The sequence below is a fragment of the Oreochromis aureus genome, linkage group 3 (genome assembly GCF_013358895.1).
Source record: "Oreochromis aureus strain Israel breed Guangdong linkage group 3, ZZ_aureus, whole genome shotgun sequence".
Lineage (NCBI taxonomy): Eukaryota > Metazoa > Chordata > Actinopteri > Cichliformes > Cichlidae > Oreochromis > Oreochromis aureus.
The window spans coordinates 47,855,054-47,877,586 of NC_052944.1; the positions used below are offsets into that span (position 1 = coordinate 47,855,054).

A 22,533-nucleotide genomic window follows, 5' to 3' on the forward strand; every position below is an offset into this window, starting at 1 on the left:
GAAGACCTTGGTGAAATTAAATCCAATTTTAATGGATTGTTGACATGACCACACTCTACATCTCTGCAAAGTTTTATCACAATTTATTTAAAACTTTTCAAACTGTTGTGAATGCTACCAAAAACATGAATACTTGGGTGGAGATAACAATATATAAAATGACCAAAAGGCACAGACAAAAAGAAAGGTGTAAAGAAAAACTACTATGTTTATAGACAGAGTGACACGAGCAGATGAAAACGCTATCAGAAACATAACCTCCTGGGGCGAGGTAATAATGAAGGTATTCTTGGGGAAGATACTGAACCCCAAGTTGCTTCTAATGTGTTTATCAGATAGATAGAAAACTCTTAGACATAGAAATAAAAGAACTTGTACGAATGGCTGAATGAGACATTCTTAATTCCTTTAGATGTAAGACTCAAAGTCTGGACTTCTGCATATCGATTGTTTGATTTAAAATCCATTGCAGTGGTGTACAGAAGCAAAACTACAAGAAAATCATCTCATTAATCAGATATTTTTGGGCAGAATTGATCTCTCAGTTACTTCTCCTTTAGTCCTTTCACCACTGTTCTCCAGGAAGTAACCACTCCCAAAAATTACACCTGCAGATCCACATTCCAACAACATGGAGGCATGAAGCGCTGTCATTTCATTGTCACTCAGATGTTTGTTTGGGTTTTTCTTTTTTTGATTTGGATTTTGGCTCAAGGACTCAAAAGGGGAAGGACCTGGGAGGTGGATGCTAGTAACGTGGCAGCTGCTGTGGATGATAGATGAGAGCGCGAGAAGCCTTTGCCACAGGAATTCTATCTGAACTCAGGTGAGCAGTGAGGTCTTATTTATGTATAGATATAAAGCTTTGTATGTATTTTCAAACCAATCAATGCCACAGACTTTTACTACCAAAAAAACTTATTTCAGCAGTATATCAGCAGTTATTGCTGGTGGTTGAGGACAAATTTGTTTAAGTATAAAAAGTAATCTAGTAAGAACATTTTGTAGTTTATGTGCAAAGTATTTTACTGCTGGAGCTCCTTAGGTGAACTTCTGTGATCTGAAGCTGAAATTCAACACCGATTGGACAACATGTGTCGGATTTTAAAACCTAATTGTACATTTTTAATGCAGACGACAAAGAGGAGTATAAGTACATCATGTGCTGTGATATAGAAAAATGAAAACACGAAAGCTTCGACAGTTAGGCTGCTGCCATTTGGCATCACCTGGTTGTGTATTTAGCCTGCCAGGATTCAGAGAGCCACACCTTAAAATATACGCAAAGCTCAATTAGTCCACAGATAGCTTGTTAGTCAAGTTCTTTGACTTGACTAACAAGCTGACTTGACTTGTCTGTGCTACTTGCCCTGTCTTTTAAATTACTCCTCTTTGTACTTTTGTGAGCACTTTTATAGATTTGCTTTTCTTTTTTTCTCAGTGACCTAAAGTACAGACAGGTACACCCTGACTCACCTTGTTGTGACTACATTGTACTTCCACATTTACCATCTTTTATAACCTTTATGGTGTAAGTGCCTTCAGATGTGGAAGGAGCATTTTTGTAAATTTCCATATTCTCTGTGGCAGTTATCAGGGAGCTCCGGTATTTCTGGCTTTCTTAACAAATGTGGCAACGTCGACTCATCATGTGTTAGCATTGTTTTGGGGGGGGTTTTCTCAATGAATTATTTGTTATGTGATTTCAGTGTAGTTCTATATTGTTCAGTCTTTTGAGTCTATTATTATTTCTCCGTGCTTCCTATTTTAGTTACAGTTTTTCTGAATTGCTAACACACTAAATCCCATTGTAAAAACTAAACTGTCAACTATGAAAACTCTTTCATCAAATCAATCCCACAGTTGCCAAAATCTTAAACACTATTCATCTGGTTAGGACACCATTTGCAAATTAGAGTCTCCCATTTACCAAAACTCTAAACACATTCTCAAACACAAAACACATTTAGCAGTGTGGTGCACTTGTACCCAGAATGGTGCACCCAGGCCACAGAAGTTAAACACAACTAACACACTGTTTTCATCATTAACACACTACCACTCAAAAATGAAAACACATGTTGCAAACTGTTCTTCTGCTTTTTGCTAGACTGAATAAAGCTTCATCCACGAAGATGTTTTCATGAGGCCTAACCATTGAGTCAAGCTCAAAGATTCTCTGTACACAACAAACTAATTTTAGTTCAGTAAATGAAATAGTATGATGTATACATGTGCTATGCATACAAGTATACTTATAACTAAATGGTATTTTGCTTAGAATTTAAAGATGTCCACATGAGGGTGGAAGAACACGCATGCACTCACAACACCTGGAGACTCTTATTGTGGATATGGTCCATCAGAATAATGCAATTCGACTGCATGAAATACAGCAGTGGATTATAGAAGACAGCATACATTTCTAATCTAGCAAAAAGGAGAAGAAAAGGTCGCAATGCCATTACTAAACTGCCTGGCCAGTGTGGTGAAAATGTAACTATCCCCATAGGTGCAGCTATGGGAGTCTCCACAGTCATGTTACTGTTGGGCCATAGAACACAAAACTTCTAGCAACATTACTGGATGGTCTACGGGATGCTTTAGTGTAGTAGAGAGATCACGACTAGGCAGAGCATCCCATATCATTTGGGCCAATGTGAGCTTTCAATGTGGTCCAAGAATATGCAATTGGTTTCACAATGAGCAGCATTTTATCAGTGTGTTTCTTCCACCATACTTTTTGAACCCTATTGAGGAGTTTTTCTCAGCAGTTGTAAAGTATACAACCGAAACCCTTACACACAGGGAAATTTACTTTACAGTTTTTTCTGATGGCTTGAGCACATTGTTTGTAACTATTGGCTATTTTTGCAAATCTCTACACACAAATAAGAAAACTCTTCACCCAATCAGCAAAACATTGTAGTTTTCTTGTAAAAGCGAATAACCTTTGCTTAACTCACCACACCTTTGTAAAACTGGTATTTTTGTATCAGACAGTAAACACAAGCCATCAAATTAATAAGCACACAATGCACCAACTACACACTGATGGTATGAATGAAAAACACATCTGGCTTTTGCTTTCTCTGTGCACAAGGTAGGCTATGTCAGTTTGAGCTCATACTTTTGTCATAGATCCGTAAGCATAGAGGGATCCAAACTTCAAGTACTGGTGTTTATTCACACACATCAAAACAAACACAAGTGTTTATTTCCAAGTCAAAACGAAATAGTAATTTCACTGAGGAAAAAAAAGAAATCAGTCTACATTGTGTCATCTCTGTGGATCTGGCCACAAAATTTCGTCTACATCACATGAAATGTCCTCTAGTCCAGCGGTCCCCAACCTTTTTTGTGCCACGGACTGGTTTATGCCAGACCGGTACCAAAAAAAGAAGATTTATTCATAAAACACGTGAAAAGACCCAGGAAAAGCGAGTTAACGATAAAAACTATAACAAAATAACGCTGAAAACCGATAAAAACCCTGAAAACCATACATTTCACACCTGAGCCTCAACTCTCGCGGCCCGGTACCAAACGACTCACGGGCCGGTACCGGTCTGAGGCCCGGGAGTTGGGGAGCGCTGCTCTAGTCCAAGGCACAGGGGAAAATATCTTCTGGAATTTTAGATCTATGGTATTGTTGTGTTTCTCATTAGCATGGCAGTGCTACAAATCTTAGTGCAAAGTGACTGTACTACAGTTTTTTCTGATTGCTTAAGCACATTTTTTGTAACTATTGGCTATTTTTGCAAAACTCTACACACAAATAAGAAAACCTGTCACCCAATTATCAAAACATTGTAGTTCTCTTGCAAAAGCGAACACAGCTAGATTAACTCTTCACACCTTCGTAAAAATGGTATTTTCGTATCCAACAGTTAACACAAGCCATCATCTACTAAGCACACAATGCACCAACTACACACTGATGGTATGAATGAAAAACACATCTGGCTTTTGCTTTCTCTGTGCACAAGGTAGGCTATGTCAGTTTGAGCTCATACTTTTGTCATAGATCCGTAAGCATAGAGGGATCCAAACTTCAAGTACTGATGTTTATTCACACACATCAAAACAAACACAAGTGTTTATTTCCAAGTATAGGATTATTTGCAATCGCCATATTGACTGTATGGGTTTCTTGGTCTGCAGTGAACATGCTTCCTCTGCCCCCAGCATCTGGTCATCTAGCAATTCTGTAAAGTAACAATTTCAGTATTTTTACATCTATGGTATTGTTGTGTTTCTCATTAGCATGGCAGTGCTACAAATCTTAGTGCAAAGTGACTGTACTAACCGACTCTCATTTCAAAATGTCCTAATGATGCCTGCCACAGTGTAGCGGCTCAAGTTAGGCTGAACCCGTTGGCCAGCTTCCCTCAGGGTCACTCCACGGTTGATTACATGGTCCACTATTGTAGCTCTGATGTCATCAGCAATTCTATTTCTTACTCTTCTTACCCTTCCTCTCCCCCCTCCTCGTCTTCCTCTCCCCCCTCCTCGCCTTCTCTTGCTCCTCCTTGTCCTTGTCATCCTCTTCATTCTACTTCTTCACCTCCACGTCCTCTTCCTCGGCCTCCTCTGCTTCTCACTCTTCCTGCTCCTTCCATTGTACTCCACACACACAGCTTACCTGTATTATAGTGCTTAGACTGATTGCAAAGTGAACTAATTATCTAAAAAAGTTTTCACATGTGAAAGTGTGCCAGACAGTTGGCAAAATAGTGTTAATGATAGCCATACATGTGTATAATTTTGCTAGGAGTGTGTTGGAAATTTGGTAATTGAGTGTAAAGCAGTGAGTTGTGTTTAAAGTTCTGCAAAAAGAGTGCTGTGCAGTGGATTGTAGCTACAGGTTTGCAAAGTGTGTGTTACAAAATGGCAAACTGAGTGCAAAGCAGTGTTTGTGCTTTTAGTTTTGCAAACTCAGTGAGTGGTTTTGCTATAAGTATTAATAGTTTTAGAAATTGTGCTATAAGAATCACAGTTAGGGTTTAAGCATTCAGAAAAAACTGTAACCGATTGTCATTTCAAAATGTCCTTATGATGCTTGCTACAGTGTAGCGGCTCGAGTTAGGCTGAACCCGTTGGCCAGCTTCCCTCAGGGTCACTCCATGGCTGATTACATGGTCCACTATTGTAGCTCTGATGTCATCAGCAATTCTATTTCTTACTCTTCTTACCCTTCCTCTCCCCCCTCCTCGTCCTCCTCTTGCTCCTCCTTGTCCTTGTTGTCCTCTTCGTCCTACTTCTTCACCTCCACGTCCTCTTCCTCGGCCTCCTCTACTTCTCACTCTTCCTGCTCCCTCCACTGTACTCCACACACACAGCTTACCTGTATTATAGTGCTTAGGCTGATTGCAAAGTGAACTAATTATCTAAAAAAGTTTTCACATGTGACAGTGTGCCAGACAGTTGGCAAAATAGTGTAAATAATGGCCATAAATGTGTATAGTTTTGCTAGGAGTGTGTTGATCCTTTGCAAATTGAGTGTAAACCCGTGAGTTGTGTTTACAGTTTTGCAAAAAGAGTTCTGTGCAGTGGATTGTAGCTACAGGTTTGCAAAGTGTGTGTTACAAAATGGCAAACTGCGTGCAAAGCAGTGTTTGAGCTTTTAGTTTTGCAAACTCAGTAAGTGGTTTTGCTATAAGTATTACAGTTTTTTCTGAATGCTTAAACCCTAACTGTGATTCTTATAGCACAATTTCTAAAACTATTAATACTACAATACAAGACCCTGAGATCAGAAATATTAACACCTTTTCTGAGGAAGCTCTGGCTAAGCTGCAGGACTGTTTTGCCCTCACTGAGTGGAGTGTCTTCAAACATGACGACCTTGAGACTCACACAGCTGCAGTGCTGGGTTACATCACGCATTGCATGGACACTGTCACCACAGAAAAGCAGGTCTGGGTCTCCCCCAACCGTAAACCCTGGATGACAAGTAAGGTTCAGGCATTGTTAAAGGCACGTAACCCTGCATACAAATCTGGGGACCAGGATATGTATAGCAGAGCAAACCTAAAGAAAAGGGATCAGAGCAGCAAAACTGGACTATCACTTATTCAAATAAGCTATCAGACCACCTCTCAGATAACAACCCCAGAAAGGTATGGGAGGGCCTGAAACACATCACCAATTACAAAGGCAGTGGGACAAATACTGCTGAAATCAGCAACAATATTCCCAGTCCCCAAGTCCACCAACATCAGTGGCCCCAATGATTACGATTACACATTGCACTGACACCTGTGGTTGCAAAGTACTTTGAGAAGCTGGTCCTAAAGCCATAAATGACTGCCTCTCACCCAGCTTTGACCACCAGTTTGCCTATAAGGCAAACAGGTCCACCAAGGATGCGATTTCCACCGCCCTCCACTCTGCTCTGCATCACCTGGAGATTCCTGGGATTCTCCAGGTGATGCAGGAAGCTCTTCATTTTTTTAGCTCGGCTTTCAATACCATCATCCCAGACATTCTCATAGCCAAGCTGGTAAACTTGAGTCCTTTCCAGTACATCATCTACACCAGTGACTGCACCCCCATGCATCGTTGCAACATCATCATCAAATTCTCAGATGACACAACTCTGATTGGGCTCATCACCAACGATGACGACGCCACCTATAGAGATGAGGTCCAGCGACTGACAGAATGGTGTGACTACAATAACCTAACCCTCAAAACCAGGAAAACCAAGGAAGTGGTCATAGACTTCCGTAAGATAAAAGCTGATGCCTCTCCCCTCTCCATAAAAGGTGACTATGTGGAGAGGGATCTTGGATCTTGGACTATAAACACATCCACTTTAGTGAAGAAAGCCCTGCAGCACCTCCATTTCTTGAGGGTTCTGAGTTGGAACAGGCTGCAGACTGACCTACTAGTGTCCTACAGAGCTACAATCGAGAGTGTGCTGGTGCACGCTATCTCTGTGTGTCACGCTGGTTGTACAACAGCCGATGAGACTCCAGAGGGTCATCAGAACTGCAGAGAAGGTGATCGGCTGTCCACTCCACAGGCTGGACTCCATTGCCAGCTCTAGATGTCTCTCCAGAGCCAGGGCAGTTGTAAACAGGGGTGCACATAAGTGGTCAAAATAAAAGACGCGCACCAGATAAGAAGTTGCAACGTGCGTTTGCATACATATAAAAGGCACTGTTTTTGTCCGCTAGAGTGGGATTTTCACGGAATATTCTGCACCACATCTCTGTGCGTTTGTCATTTGTTTGAAGCCAGCTCACCTCCTGCAACCACTTTTCCGAGAATACGCTTCTTTTGCGGTTTGGACTCCTTCTGACATTTCTTTGGAGTTGGAGAAACACCAAAGTAATTGCTTAAAGGAGCTTGCTTCTTCGACATCTTTAAGAGTTCTAAACAAATGTCTGTCCTCCTCCAGAAAATCTTATGTACGCAAACGTGCGTTGCAACTTCTTTTCTGGTGCGCGTCTTTTATTTTGACAGCGAATGCGCACCTGTGGACCACTTATGTGCACCCCTGGTTATAAAAGACCACCTCAATCCTAACCACCACCTATTCAACACCCTGCCCACTGGAAAAAGGTTCAGATCTATCAGGTGCAAAACCAACAGACTAAAGAACAGCTTCTTCCCGTGGGCTGCCAGAACCCTTAATGCAAATAAAGAGTGTGAGCAGACTTCTCCCATACAGTCATTCTGTCGCTGCTACTGACTGTCTTTTTTTTCTCTGTGCAATATCTTGGCAGATTCACAGTTATCATCCCTATCCTTAATGACCTTCTACCCCAGGGGTGTCCAAACTTTTTTCACTGAGGGCCACATACATAAAAATATAGGAGGGGCTGGGCCACTTACTAGAAATTAGGTATATAACCTTAACTAGTGTATTAAAGTTACAAAAATCACTTAAAAGTGGTCAAATGTGTTATATTGTTGAATATAATTAAAGACAAAACTGCCTTCATCACAGCTTTCCATAAATGGATCTTTATTGATTTATTCAGAAAAAGCTTTGGTAGCTCATTCTCAGAACAGCAGCAGATTTCTTCTTAGACAGAAGATTTACAGCACACAGAAAAAACAATAAAGGGGAAAATGGGACGGGTACATTTCAAGCTTGTTATTTAAGTTCTTAGGCTTAGCAACACATCTATTAACGTTCGTTTGAAACGGTTATCAACATTAACAGACTGAACTGGACTTAATAACATGAGTCCATATAATTTTAGTAAATTATTCTGGTGAGTATCAGCTGCGCTGGGTATGTAAATCGGGCCATCCAGCCGCGGTGCTCATCGTACGCCACTCGTGCCAAAAATCCGGACAAATGTCACTTGATCAAGGAGCAGATCTGCATCAGATGAGATCAGCTGACTTTATGCGTGCGCGTGCGCTGTGCACAGCGGTGTGTACTCTGTGTGTTAACAAGAAAACACATATAAGAAAGTGGTGCGCAAAAGCAGGGTAGTGACAGAATTGATGCGCATTATTGATATTTGAAGCATGTGTACCTGCACATGCATGCTTATTAACACACGGGTACTGTGGAATATATTTTTTACTCACCTAAAGCGCTCGTGCTCTCCTCCACTCCCCGCAAAAAAAAGTTAGCAGCTGTGCGGCGTCTGTGGCATCAGTGCTCGGATCGCATGCGATGGAGTAAAAATCAAAAGCACAGTTTTATCAGACAGTTGCAGTTTAATGTTGGCTGGCGAGTCTTCAGTGCATGGCACAACTGTATTTCTGGACATGCTGACGTTGTTGAAGTCCTGCACTTTTTTCGGGCACATTATTTCGGTGACTTTAACGAAGCAGCATTTTATGAGGTCTCTATCTGAAAAAGGCTCGCCATGTCTTGCGATGAGTTGGGCGACCTCATAACTGGCTATTGTAGCCTTTTCCTGGACAATTTGAGCACGAAAAAAATACTGCTGCTGACCCCGCAGGATAGCTACCCTTTGCTTTAATTTCTGCTCTCGCTCAGCACCAGTGTAGGATGCATAGGCCTGATGTTTGGTTTCATAATGACGTCGTACATTATACTCTTTCATAACTGCCACAGTTTCAGTGCAGATCAAACAGACACACTTCCCCTTGAATTCTTTGAAGAAATATTCACTCTCCCACCGTGTCTGAAATTTTCTGCACTCACTTTCTACCTTTCGCTTCTTTGGTTCTGCCATGTTTAGTAACTTGGGGTAAATTTCTTCTGTGATTGTCCTTTTTGGTGGAGCAACTGCCTTGATCAACAGTAGCTCCCCCTGGTGTTAAAACTAAGAAGTGCAATAAACTCAAGCAAAAGTTGAAGTGCGGGCCACTTTCTATTCTATTTATAAAATTACTTGAGGGCCAATTAAAAATGGACCGCGGGCCAACGGCCGGACTTTGGACACCCCTGTTCTACCCTTATTTAATATATAATATTATGATGCCCTTGTATACACCCCTACAATGTTTCCTGTAACTTATACATTGTTTATATAGTGTTTTTATATTGTTCTTCTTTTTGTATATTGTTTTCTTTACTTTTGCACCTTTGTGGTCTTGCTACCTAATTTCACTGTGCAAACAACTGTATAATGACAATAAAAAAGTTCTAAGTTCAAAAGTTCTAAGAGATATTTAAACTCCTCCACTTGATGCAGGAACTCATCTCTGACCTGGAGTGGACACTCCACCCTTTTCCAGCTGAGGGCCATAGCCTTAGATTTTGAAGGCCTGATTCTCTTTCCCACCGTTTCACACTTGGCTGCTAACCACTCCAGTTCGAGCTGGAGGCCATCACCCAATGAAACCAACAGAACCACATCATCTGTGAAAAGCAATGACAGGGATCTGAGTCCACCCAAGTGCAAACATTCCACCACTTGGCTTCATCTAGAAATTCTGTCCATAAAAATTATGAATAGAATCTGTGACAAAGGTTTGTCCTGGCGGAGTCCAACACCAGGACTGAGTCCGACTTATTGCCAGCTATGCTCTTGCAATGGTTGTATAATAACAGAATGGTCAAACACCCCATACTCCAAAGCACCTCCCACAGGACACTGCAAGGGACACGGTGGAATGCCTTCTCTAAGTTCACAAAACACACAGACCGGTTGGGCACTGGTACTACACCCCCAGTATCCTCGAGATGATAAAGAGCTGGTCCACTGTCCCACGACCAGGACAAAAACCGCATTGTTCCTCCTGTATCCCAGGTTTGGCTAACAAACAGAATTTCCTTTTCACTGCCCTGGCATAACCTTTAAGTGGAGGCTAAGAAGTGCGATCCCCCCATAATTTGAACTCAACCTCTGTTCCCCTGTCTTGAAGATGCAAACCAACACCCTGGTCTGCCAATCCAGGGGTACTGCCCCTGAGCTCCACGCAACATTGCAGAGGTGTGTCAACCAAGACAGCCCTACAAGATCCAGAGCCTTTAGGAACTCAGGGCAAACCTCAAAGTATTCTGATGATTCTGATTAAAACTCAATATTTGTCTCTTTTGTCTTTGTCTATCTGTCCATATTCCTATTTTTCTTTGCAAACAGATTCCAGTCAAACGTTGTGTAAACGTTGTGTGTTACAGATCCATGATGGTGTGTGTGCTACTTTCTCTGCTCCCAGTTGTCCTCCTGATTACATCATCAGCCTTGGTGTCCTCCTCAGGTGGAAAGAAATGGCTTGCACTCACGTTAAAATGCAGGAATATGTGTACACATGTCTTTTAATAGGTGTATAATTCCCTACAATGTCACCAGGGACAGGTTCTTCACTTTCATGCCATCCTCGGTGGTTCCTGTTCGGGCGGAGATGTTTGTCTTTCTACCCAGTGTGGAGCTCCTGGAGTGATGCCAATGTAAATAGGCTGACAAATATATCATCGCATCATGATATTATGTGTCATTTAAATATTAGAATGAGAATCAGACATGAATTCTGTATATGTTTCCATGACCTTTTAAAATAAATGTATTTGAAATTAAAATTCTAAACCAATTTTAATGTGCGTGTCTTTCAGTTTCTGTGCTCTCAGTCTGGAGGTGACCTTGTATCCATCCACACACCAGAGGATCTGCAGTTTGTTGCCCAGGTAGCAATCACAACCACTCCTGTGTGGCTGGGCGGTTCCCAGGAGCAACAGGTTAGCGATGGTCATCTCTCCCACATGCTGTTTGGGTCATTTATTTCAAACATCTCCTCCATTTGCCTTTCTCTTTTCTTTTTAAAGAATGGCTCCTGGTTCTGGACTGATGACACACCCTTCAGGATCAACAGCTGGATCAGTGAGCCGAAAACAGCAGGAGCAGCTGGGGCTTGTATGGAAATGACACCTAATGGTAGTTAACCAGAACACGGATTCATTACACAGATGAATTGTTGTGTGTTGCAGGCAGGAAAACAAAACAAACACAGGCACTCCTTTTTTTACCAGAAGGAACGAAGAGAGCTAACTGATCAAACACCAGCTCTGTTTGGTGTTGCCTCCACAGCTAAACATAAAAATGAATACTGTCAATGTAATGTAGTGCGTGTGGAAAATCTGAGGAAAAGAACTGCTTGGAAATAAGTTAGAGTAATTTCTATTGTGAGCTCCAGAAGATTTACTTTCTCACCTAGTTAAATCTCTGAATTTAACTAGGTGAATTCAACAACATGTAAGCCGATGTTACACAAGATACCATGGCTGATTGTCAAACCCGAATAGAGAGGGAATGCAAATGAATACCTATTGTCCTGTTACACTGACCATGAGCACCACAGCCACTGTGCACCAGTCCAACACAGTGATTTACTACAGCGCTGCAAACTAACTTGTTTATTGTCGACTAAACTGCAGAGTATTTTCAGAGTATTTTATATCCATCCGTTTAGGTTCAAATCAGTTTAGTGTATGATGTTTCTTTTTTTTAAGAAAGTTAAAGTGAATAAATCAGAACATTTCTTGTGTTGCTTCGCACTCAGATGGAAAGCTGCAAAGCGCCCCGTGTGACGAGCTCAAGTTCTACATCTGCTCCATGAACGCCAGGTAGGCAATAATCAGGTTCTTAAAAGTATTTACTGTAAAATCCTGTATTTAAAAGAGTTTAAAACTTTTCCAACTTCATCAAATTAATTATTAACATAATGTGAGGACACACCAACAGCTGAAGCAGTGCAGGGCTCTACTTTTGTTTAATTACGCGAAGGACTTCTAAGTTGACCTTACAGTCCACAAAGTACAGGAAATGAAATCTGTGATGTTTTAAATCACAGATTAATTTACATTTACATTTAATTTACATTCAGAGACTAGAAAAGATGTCACATATATGTTTTTGTTTTTTTACTAAAATAGAAACAAATGAAAAACAAAGGATTAAATAGTTTAAAACAAAGCGTAATGCAAGAGAGCTGTACTGAAATATGCCACCTAAATGTTCACTAACCATCAGAAAGAAACTCACAACAGCAAAAAATGCAAAACAGCGAATAAAATCACACAATAAAATCATAAATGGCTTTAGTAAGGCAAAAACAATCATGAACAGTTATTTAAAAGGGAATTCTGCAAAAACATTATCAAAAAGAGATTAAATAACCAAAACATACACAATACAACATCAGTGAGTTTAAAAAAAAAAAAAATGAGACAGAAAACCAAAAAGTGATACAAATAAATCAAAGCTACAAAGTTACTGAAATGACATGCAAAATGTACTGAAGTAACATAAAACCACAATAGAACAGCTACAAAATCACACAAAACAGCCAAAAATGTCTACAAAACAACCACAATAAGAGAAAAATGATCTTCAGGAAGTAAAGATAACCAAAATGAGACTGAAAACAACTAAAAATAGATATGAATAAACCAAACAGAACAAAAGTTCCCAAAAAGATGTATAAAACAATCAAAAGAGACAAAAAGCAACCAAAAAAAGATGCAAAATAACCACAATGACACAAAAAACAACTAAAAGTAGATATGAAATTATAAAAAGAGAAAATAAAAAGGTCAAGCAGAGCTACAAAGTTATGAAAAGAAGGTGTAAATTGAAAGTGATAGAAAACCACTAAAAAGAGACACAAAAAGAATAAAAAGGGCTACAAAAGCACCAAAAGTGACCGCAGTGAGACACAAATGATCGTAAGGAGAGGAGAAACAACCAAAATAAGACAGAAAACAATCATGAAGTGATATAAAATCATCCAAAACATATCACATTTATTGACAGAGTGGTGACCTGTCTCTCCCTGTGGGTGCTGGGATGGGCTCCTTTTTGTTTTTTGTTTAATGAGACTGTTATAAATTTGCTTCACGGTGATCTCCTGTTTATCTTCAGCTCTGATGTCATCAAAAGCACTGAAGAGCAACTTGAACCAGGTGAGACTTTAACAACACTACTGAGCTCATTCATACACACCTGTGTGTTCATGGCCCTAGTGGCCCTTAGAGGAACTGCAGCTTTAGAGGTATGTTCACTAGTGTCCCGCCCACACACTCAGGTATTGTCCCCGGCGTGGATTTGTTTGATGTCCTTTGGAGCAAAAGTGATGCACTAGCAGAGGAGATCCTCCACTCGTCCTCCTTCCTCAGAGAGCTGCAGTCTGGTCATGTGACAGAGCAGTGCTACTCCAGCTTCATGCAGCAGGAGGCGCTGTATTTGACCCGAGTCAGAAGCACTCTGGAGGTACGAGGTCATCACGCTTATCCCAATTCTCACAGCCTTTTTCCAGACCAGCTCTTTTCATAGACTTTTAGACTTTGGCTCCTTTCTTGGTTTTTCTTGCAGGCCCTGATTCGTAATCTAGAGGAGACTGACGACATAAGGCCACTGCTGCTGGACACACTTAAACTCTACAGCAGCACAAACCAGGTGAAACCATTTTCCTGCAGCAGTCAAAACAAAAACATGTATCTGGAACAAAACAGTTTAATGAAATTAAAAGTGTGATTCACTTTGTCCTGTCCTTCAGAGCCTCCTGGCTTCACGTCCTCCACAGTGGCTCCATTATCCTCTCCAGCTGTACCACTCTGTGGTTTTGGAGGAGCCAGTTTATTGGTTAGTGGCTCTGTCGGCCTGGCCATGTCTACGTTACTTCCTGGCTCAAGAACTGCTTGAAGAGCCGCTGATGTCCAGGTCCATGACTAACAGCTTCTACCAGGAGTGGAGCAAAGACAGTCTGAATGAGGTCACCTGGATAAACAGGTAGATCATCACTATTTTAATATACTGTACAAACATCATGGACGAGTAAATAAACAGACTTAGAGGGACAAAGGGTTTGGTCCAACAAAGAAACAGAAAGACCATAAAGAAATGTAAAACAACCAAAAAATTCTAAATGATTCATAATGAGACAGAAAATTATCAACAAACTAAATTAAGACAGCAAACAACCCCCCAAAAAATGGGCACCAAGCAACAAAAAACATCTACAGGCACAAATGATTCTAAGGAACTATAAGGGGAAAAAAATCGCCAAAAGGTGACAATACAACCAAAAAGAGACATAAAACCACCCAAAAACATGTGAATGTGATCATGTCAGAAACTGGACCAAAGAAAAAAAAATGTTACATGAACCACCTGCACACCACAACAAAGTTTTATTAGAATTCAGTCAAAACTTTTCAAAGTTTTTTTCAAAAATGTTTTTTGAGGTCAGCTTTTACCTTCAGTGCTAACAATGAAGGTCAAGACTAAATTATGTCCAACCCCAAGTCCTAGTACATGGTTGTGAAGCAGGTCATATAAAGCTTTTACTGATTTTCATATTTGGTGTGACCTTGATTGATTTTGAACTGATTTAAATTGAAGTTAAAATGCCTCGAGCTGTTATTGGTGTCTGCCATCACACAAAATTTGGACATGATGTCTTGAAAACTGTGGACACTAGACTGCTGACAAACAGAGCTGATTACATCCCCCGTCCTTTTGGAGGGTGAACAATGATGCAGAAAGGAACCACAGTGAGATCCTAAATGTCCCAAATTTTCCTTTTTTCTTAGTGTACCATCTCTGCTCTTCAACTTTTGAGCTTTTGTGTTTTGCTTTTCTCCTTGTGATGACAACAAACAGTATTTATTTTACTCCCTCTCTCTCTCTCTCTGTGACACAGGTACAAAAAGGTGATAAAGGAGAATCAGGATCATATGGATGTATTTAAAGCCATCAATATCTTCAGAGAGCACATGATGGCCCAGAAGGCTTTCTACAAGGCTCTGTAAGAACATATCAGTGTGCGTCTCTTTGTTTTCTGTTGCCTGGAGTTCAGTTTTTAATGTGTGCATCTCTGCTGCAGGGTCTGTTCATCTGAAGAAGGCAAACAATGAAGGAGTAAAGCAAGGTGGGTCAGCTTCACTGTAGTCTGCAAACTGTAAAATGAATTACCATGATTGTTCTTGTTTAGGTTTCAAAACTCAGCTCAGTCTTTCTGTTTTCAGCAGTTTTATGGACAAGTGCATGTTTGTTTGGGTTTTTTTTCCTGCAGACAGACGTCACCGCTGGGATGAAGGAAACAACTTTAACTCTCTTCAATCTTGGAAAGCTTGGAAAGAAAAGCAACTGGACTTCTTTGTTTCACGTTGAGGTGAAACATCTTCAAGAAACTCAAAGAAGTCCAGTCAGTATTCTTTCCAAGCTCTTTGGATTGCTGTTAAGGATTTTTTATGACATATATACCTGTATGCACTGGACATATACTGACATAGCAAAATTGGTATGGCTCGGATCTGGGCCACACAATGTGCTTACACATGGCCCTCATACTGTTGTGTGCAGCCAAGGGCCAGTTGCAGACACACTGCTGGCCCAGAACAGTTTCAGCTGTGGCCCCAGATGTCAGCCTAATGTGTACCTTAATCAAACCATGTAATAAAAAATGTGCCGGAACATAATAGTGAAAAAGTAACATGCCAAAGCTCTGTTCAGACAGTGAATTGACTGAGTCCTATATAACGCTTTTTTACTCTCCCAGATTACCCAAAGTGCTCTCTACAGCATTCACACACACACTTTCTCTAAACTGAGTGCTTCTTAACTGCATTTATACACATTCACACTCTTGACATGCAGACTGGAGGAGTCAGGGATCGAACCACTAACCTTTCAAGCAGTAGGTGACCTGCTCTTCCTCCTGAGGTCGAAGGAGTTTGCAAAGAAAAGCGTCTGGACTTCTTTAAGTTGCTTGAAGACGTTTCACCTCTCATCCGAGAAGTTTCTTCAGTTCTAAGGTCAAATGGCCGAGAGTCCCAGATTTAAACCCAGTGGGAGTATCCCCCCAAGGAGGGACAAAGGACCCCCTGGTGATCCTCTAATCACATGCGCCAAGGTGTGAAAGCGGGTGTGGGACCTAATCAGCCAGGGTTTCGGGTGAGCTCATTGTGAAACCTGGCCCCACCTTGTCATGTGAATTCCTGAGGTCAGATGGCCCAGGATGTGAGTGGGCGTTAAGGCGCCCACTCACTGTAGCTCCTCCTGAGCTACAGTCACCCGGTGGTGAACATGAGTAAACCCTCACTAGGTTTAGATAAAGTGTACACTCACAAACCTGTCAAACCTGCATTTGAAACATTGGCTACTATAGAGGTATTGTATTGCAACATGGCATTTGGGTCTTCTAACTAAAATAGGAAAATAGGAACATAAATAGCGCCATCATTGCCAGACCTGGCCCACATCTGGCTGACATACACCCTGCCATGACACCAGTCAGTCAGAAGTGCCAGCTTGATGCCGGATCTGGGGAAGACCTGTTTTCTATGAGCCTGAGCCACATAAACCAAACCACAATTGGGCCAGATATGGCATGCCATCACATAGACAGTGCCATCTATGCCAGGCCTGACCCATATCTGGATGACATTCGTCTTATCATGGCAGAAGTCAGCCAGCAGTGCCGGCTTGACACCAGATCCAGGCCAGACCTGCTTGCAATGTGGATATATACTATGTAATCATATATGCTCGTATACACTATACATATGTATATATATATATATATGTATATATACATATGTATATATATATATATATATATATATATATATATATATATATATATATATATATATATATATATATATATATATATATATATATATATATATATATATATATATATATATATATATATGTGTGTGTGTGTGTGTGTGTGTGTGTGTATCAATGTTCCCTCTAAGCTGCGCACGTGCGCAATTGTCAACTGCTGGCACGGTCTCTGCGCACAGAAAATCTGCGTTGCGCACAAAAAAAATCTAACCTGAATTGAAATTAAAATTAAAACTTTAACAATTCTGTTTTGCAGTGTTAGTCAGTAAGTGACTGGCTGCTCCTGTATGGGATTAGAACAATGCCACCTTATCCTATAGTCCAGCCAATAATACGATTCACATTCCAATCAAGTCATTGACAGGTTATGACAGCGTCCTTATGTGCCGACACCGGTGTTTTAGCTAGCAAAGCGGCGTGGCTGATGTGCAGTGAAGCCATGTTAATGACAACGTGTACAACCATTGGAGATGTGAGCAGGACAGATGGAACAATTGACGGAATAAGTGTGGACTTTATACCAGTTTTTAAATTGTGTTGATAGGCCACGTAAAACCAGAGTTATGATAAAAATATCTGCAATGTTTGGTTTTCTTCCTGAATACTGTCGTTGTTTATATTTACTGCGGGAAGAAACGGTAAAAACGGCGTTTTATAAGGAAAACGCTCGAAAGCACTCTCCGCCTGTGAGCAAAAACAAAACCAAAAAACCCCCCACCCTTTCCTATTGGTCGAAAAAAGTACCATGTCGACCAATCAAAAAATGATATGGCAACGTGGCATCTAGTTGTTAAGAAACGGGGGGGAAGTTTTAGGAGTGACGGCGGTGTTCTGAGATGTGAGAGATTTGAGACGTTTAGCACAAATCTTGTGTAGTTAGTGTGTAGTTAGTGTGTAGTGTAGTCAATAGTTTTGCCATGTGTGTCAGAACAATGAGGCGACTGCTGAATGTTACAGGTGTTACAGGAGTGATACATCTCCTGCTGTCAGGCCTGCAGGTATCAGGCTCAGTAGCGGTTTTAGATACGGGTGACACGGGCGGTTGCCCGGGGCGGCATCGTGGTGGGGGCGGCATAACGGGCATCGGCAAAAAAAAATAAAAAATTACTCGTACTCATGCTGCCCCGACATCAGCCAGCGCATATTGGGGATGGCATAGGCACGCCAGAGGGAGTGTTCGCCCAGGGCGCCAAATAGGCTAGGACCGCCACTGATCAGGCTGTTGCTCTCCTTTATCTCATAGTGGACAGAAATTATTTTTTGGTGTGGCACAAATAATTTGTGTGGCATCAGATTTGATGCAGAACAGCTGATTGTTCTGTAAATAGTTTGAAATGTTTATTTAAAAACGCCTTGGCTGCATTAAAAAATAAATAGCTGCAAAAACTTTGTTGTTTGCCAAACTGAGTTACTTTTTTTTTGAAGTAGTAACTATATAATTAATTGCCCAACATTGGTCATTATATACTGTATTTGGCAGACAGAGAGTTACAGGACTCTCTCCCAGACCACAGACTCATAATACAAGTCAGAGCTTTATGGAAAAAAAAAAAAGAAAGTTGTGTTTTCAAAATTGGAGTTAAAGTTATTTTTACTTCCAATAGTGTTAACATACCACACAGGTCATGAACAAGATTTTTAAATTTTCATTGTAAGTGGGCTAAAGCAGTTAATTAAAAGTAGTCTAACATAAAGGTAAATGCTGTAATTTGATTATTTTAATAAACCATGTAACTTGGATGGATTAGATGCCGGCGTGACCACAGTGCACACGTCTGATGTCGCTCACAGTGGTCCAAGGGACCGCTCAGGGAGTTTGTGTGTTCGCTCAGACACATGAAAAATTAGAGGAACATTGGTGTGTATATATGTGTACATATATATATATATATATATATATATATATATATATATATATATATATATATATGTGTGTGTGTATATATATATATATATATATATATATATATATATATATATATATATATATATATATATATATATATATATATATATATATATATATATATATATACAGTTAAGCCCATAATTATTCATACCCTGGCAAATTTTGACTTAAAGTTACTTTTACTCAACTAGCAAGTTATTTTTTGACTGGAAATGACACAGGCGTCTCACAAAAGATAATAAGATGATGTACAAGATGCATCATTGTGGAAAAAATATTTCTCAGCTTTTATTTACATTTTAGCAAAAAGTATCATGTCCAGAATTATTCATACCCTTTACAAACTGTCACAGTCTCTGGGAAAATCCAAAGTTCCATACCATTCCAAATAGTCAAAGCTGTTCTAAAGCATCCTAATTACCCTGATTAATTGGGAATAGCTGTTTTGATCAACTCAACAGGTGAAAAACAGCAGCTCTCTGCAGGTGGTCTGTGGACATTCATGGCTAAGACAAAGGAACTCAGTGAGGACCTGCAGCTGTGCATTGTGGCTGCTCACAAGTGAGGAATGGGCTACAAGGCCATATCCAAATGTTTTCAAGTTCCAGTGGCTACAGTGCAAAGTATTATTAAAAATACAAGATGTTCCGCACTGTGGAAAATCTCAGAGGACGTTGTCGGAAGCCAAAAGTGAAACCTGTGTTGGCCAGGAGAATAGTGAGAGAGGTGAAAAGAATCCAAGGATCACCACCAAGGCCATTCTGGTGAATCTGGGCTCTGCTGGTGGCAATGTCTCAAGGCAGACAGTCCAACGGACACTGTTGGGTTCCACGGATGCAGACCAAGGAAAACGCCACTTCTCCAGGCACTTCTAAGGCATGCCAAAGCTCATTTGGCCTTTGCAAATGCTCATCTGGACAAAGAAGAAGGTTTCTGGTCTTCAGTGTTATGGTCAGATGAAACAAAAATTTAATTATTTGGTCACAATGATGTTGCCTTCATTTGGCATAAAATGGAGAAGCCTTCAACCCAAAGAACACCATCCCCACTGTCAAACATGGTGGTGGGAACCTAATGCTTTGGGGTGTTTTTTTAGCCAATGGACCATGGAACCTAATCACAGTAAACAGCACCATGAAAAAGAGCAATACATGAAGATTCTCAACATCAGGTAGTCTGCAGAAAAACTTGGCCTTGGGAACCAGTGGACATTTTAGCACGACAATGACCCAAAACATACAGCAAACGTGGTGAAGAAATGGTTAGCAGACAACAACATTAACGTTTTGCAGTGGCCTAGCCAGAGTCCTGACTTGAATCCAATTGAGAATCTGTGGAGGGAGCTAAAGATCAGGGTGATGGTAAGAAGACCCTCCAACCTGAAAGATTTGGAGCTCATTGCTAAAGATGAATGGGCAAAAATGCCTGTGGAGACATGCAAAAGCTGGTCTGCAATTATAGGAAGCGTTTGATTGCTGTAATAGCCAATAAAGGCTTTTTTCTATTGATTATTGAGAAGGGTATGAATAATTCTGGACATGATACTTTTGCTAAAATATAAATAAAACCTGAGAAATATTTTTTTCCACAATGATGCCTCTTGTACATCGTCTTATTATCTTTGGGGAGACACCTGTGTCATTTCTGCTCAAAAAGAACTTGCTTGTTGAACAAAAGTAACTTTAAGTCAAAATTCGGCAGGGGTATGAATAATTATGGGCTTAACTGTATATATATATATATATATATATATATGTACTTATACTGGAGTGTTTTATACATTGGCATCACTGTGTTAAGCATCTAACCTACATGTTCAAGTCACAATACTCACATATTTAGGTCAAATATTATCTACAATTATATTAATGAGGTTTGTGCCACTTCTTTTATGAGCACATGTTGATCAGTACTGCTTGAAATATAGTAATTAGGTTCAATAAGTAACCTTTGATCGTGTTATGGCCAACGATGACAAGTCCAAACAGGGTTAATCCAACTTGGCACTGCTAAGTGTGCACCTGGGACTCTCTCTCTCTGCTCATCTTCATTGCCCCACGTTGTGAACAGCCCTCCTATAGCCGATATGGTAAACACACCTGGCCCCACTGAGGATGCACCTGGGATGGCAAAAAGAAATGTAAACAGATATCGGTCTATACACTAAAAAACCAATAGTACAAATGAAAATATACCTCAACAAAAAAGACCTCCATTTATAAAGTGCATCACTCCCTTCTACGTTCAGAGGGGAGTCCCTTGAAATCGAGGGAGCCCCTCGCAATGTGGGCTGTAAACTCTGAATTACTTTAACCGTGCATGTGGTAAGGTACAAGCATGGGGTTTCCAGCCAAAGGGGTCATGATTACTTACAAAGATGAGGAAAGTTTATATTGATCATAAAGTTACATAGGTGGTTGTAAAGAGGAAATCCTCAAATGGTACTTGCATTGTGTCTGAATTTCTTCCATTTTTCCTGAATACGTTGTACTCTTGTCTCTCTATTGCGACGTGGTACATCTGCAGTTTCCCATGGTGATTGTTTCATCCTTATCCCCGGCAGTTCTACTTCGGGTATCAGGTTTCCAGCATCAATCAGTCCTCTTCTCCCCAGATGGGCAGTCACCTCCTGTGCATCATTATAGATTACCAGTCCAATGTTAAAATAAACTCGTAGGCCTGCCGGGTAGAGTGTCTGGAAACGAAGGCCTTTTTCTTTTAGAACTCTTTGGACAGTAGCGTACGCCTTTCTCTTCGCCAAGGTGTCACTGGTATAATCTTACTAAAAAAAACTTGTCTCCCTTTATACTGAATGTCTTTTTTTGTCTATGCAGACCGGAGGACAAGCTCTAGTCTTAAACTCAAGGAAACCTATAACAACAGATCTCGGGTTGGATTCCTGCAGAGGCTTGGGGCCTAACAAATGGTGGCATCTTTGTATTCCTAGCGGGGTGTCGGGAAGTCCCAGCTCGGTCTTAATAAAATTGTCAGTGAATTCCAGTATATTATTTCCTTCTGCACCCTCCGGTATGCCATGAATATGTACATTATTTCTTCGTGAGCGTGCCTCCAAGTCTATTAGCCGTGCCCGAAGGTGCTCTTGTAGTTCAAGTGTGTGGAAGAGCACTTCTTTTACATCCATACAAAGTTCCTCCATTTCAGACACTCTCCGTTCAGTCTCCTCAATCCTTTGAGCCATTTCTTTCAAGTCAGTGTCAATAACACTCAGCTTCTCGTTCATCTCTTCTCTAAAGTCTGATATTTCTTTTTTGAGTAGTCCCGCTGCTTCTCCAACTTCTCTTTTCACATCCACGTGAACCTCCTTTATTTTGGCAATTATACTGGCTTTCATGGCCTCCATGGTCTCTTGGTTGGCTAACTTGCTAACGTCTGCATAGCAGCCTTCGCTTTTGCGTGCAAGTGATCGGTCTTCTTGAGCATTTGTTTGCATGTTTGCTCTTGTTTTTCTTTTATTTCTCCCTTTCATACTATTTTAGCAATTTTACAACTTTACACCGGGTAAATCCTAGGGGGAAAAACAGAGCCGCTGGAAGCTGTTAAATTACCCTGCTGCTTGCACTTCCGCCATACCGGAAGTCAGCTTGGTCGTCT

At 40.7% G+C, this 22,533-nt stretch overlaps 1 protein-coding gene across 1 annotated transcript; it reads left to right on the forward strand.

Moving 5' to 3' along the window:
• The first annotated feature begins 726 nt into the window (after positions 1-726).
• Positions 727-15,873, forward strand: LOC120432730 (macrophage mannose receptor 1-like). The gene is made up of 13 exons (XM_039610437.1): positions 727-826; positions 10,565-10,644; positions 10,737-10,834; positions 10,997-11,119; positions 11,207-11,315; positions 11,941-12,004; positions 13,302-13,342; positions 13,465-13,649; positions 13,752-13,835; positions 13,936-14,168; positions 15,082-15,186; positions 15,265-15,309; positions 15,454-15,873. Exons 1-12 carry the CDS (start codon positions 780-782, stop codon positions 15,293-15,295), a joined length of 1,200 nt encoding a protein of 399 aa, XP_039466371.1. The 5' UTR covers positions 727-779; the 3' UTR covers positions 15,296-15,309; positions 15,454-15,873.
• Positions 15,874-22,533: the final 6,660 nt, after the last annotated feature.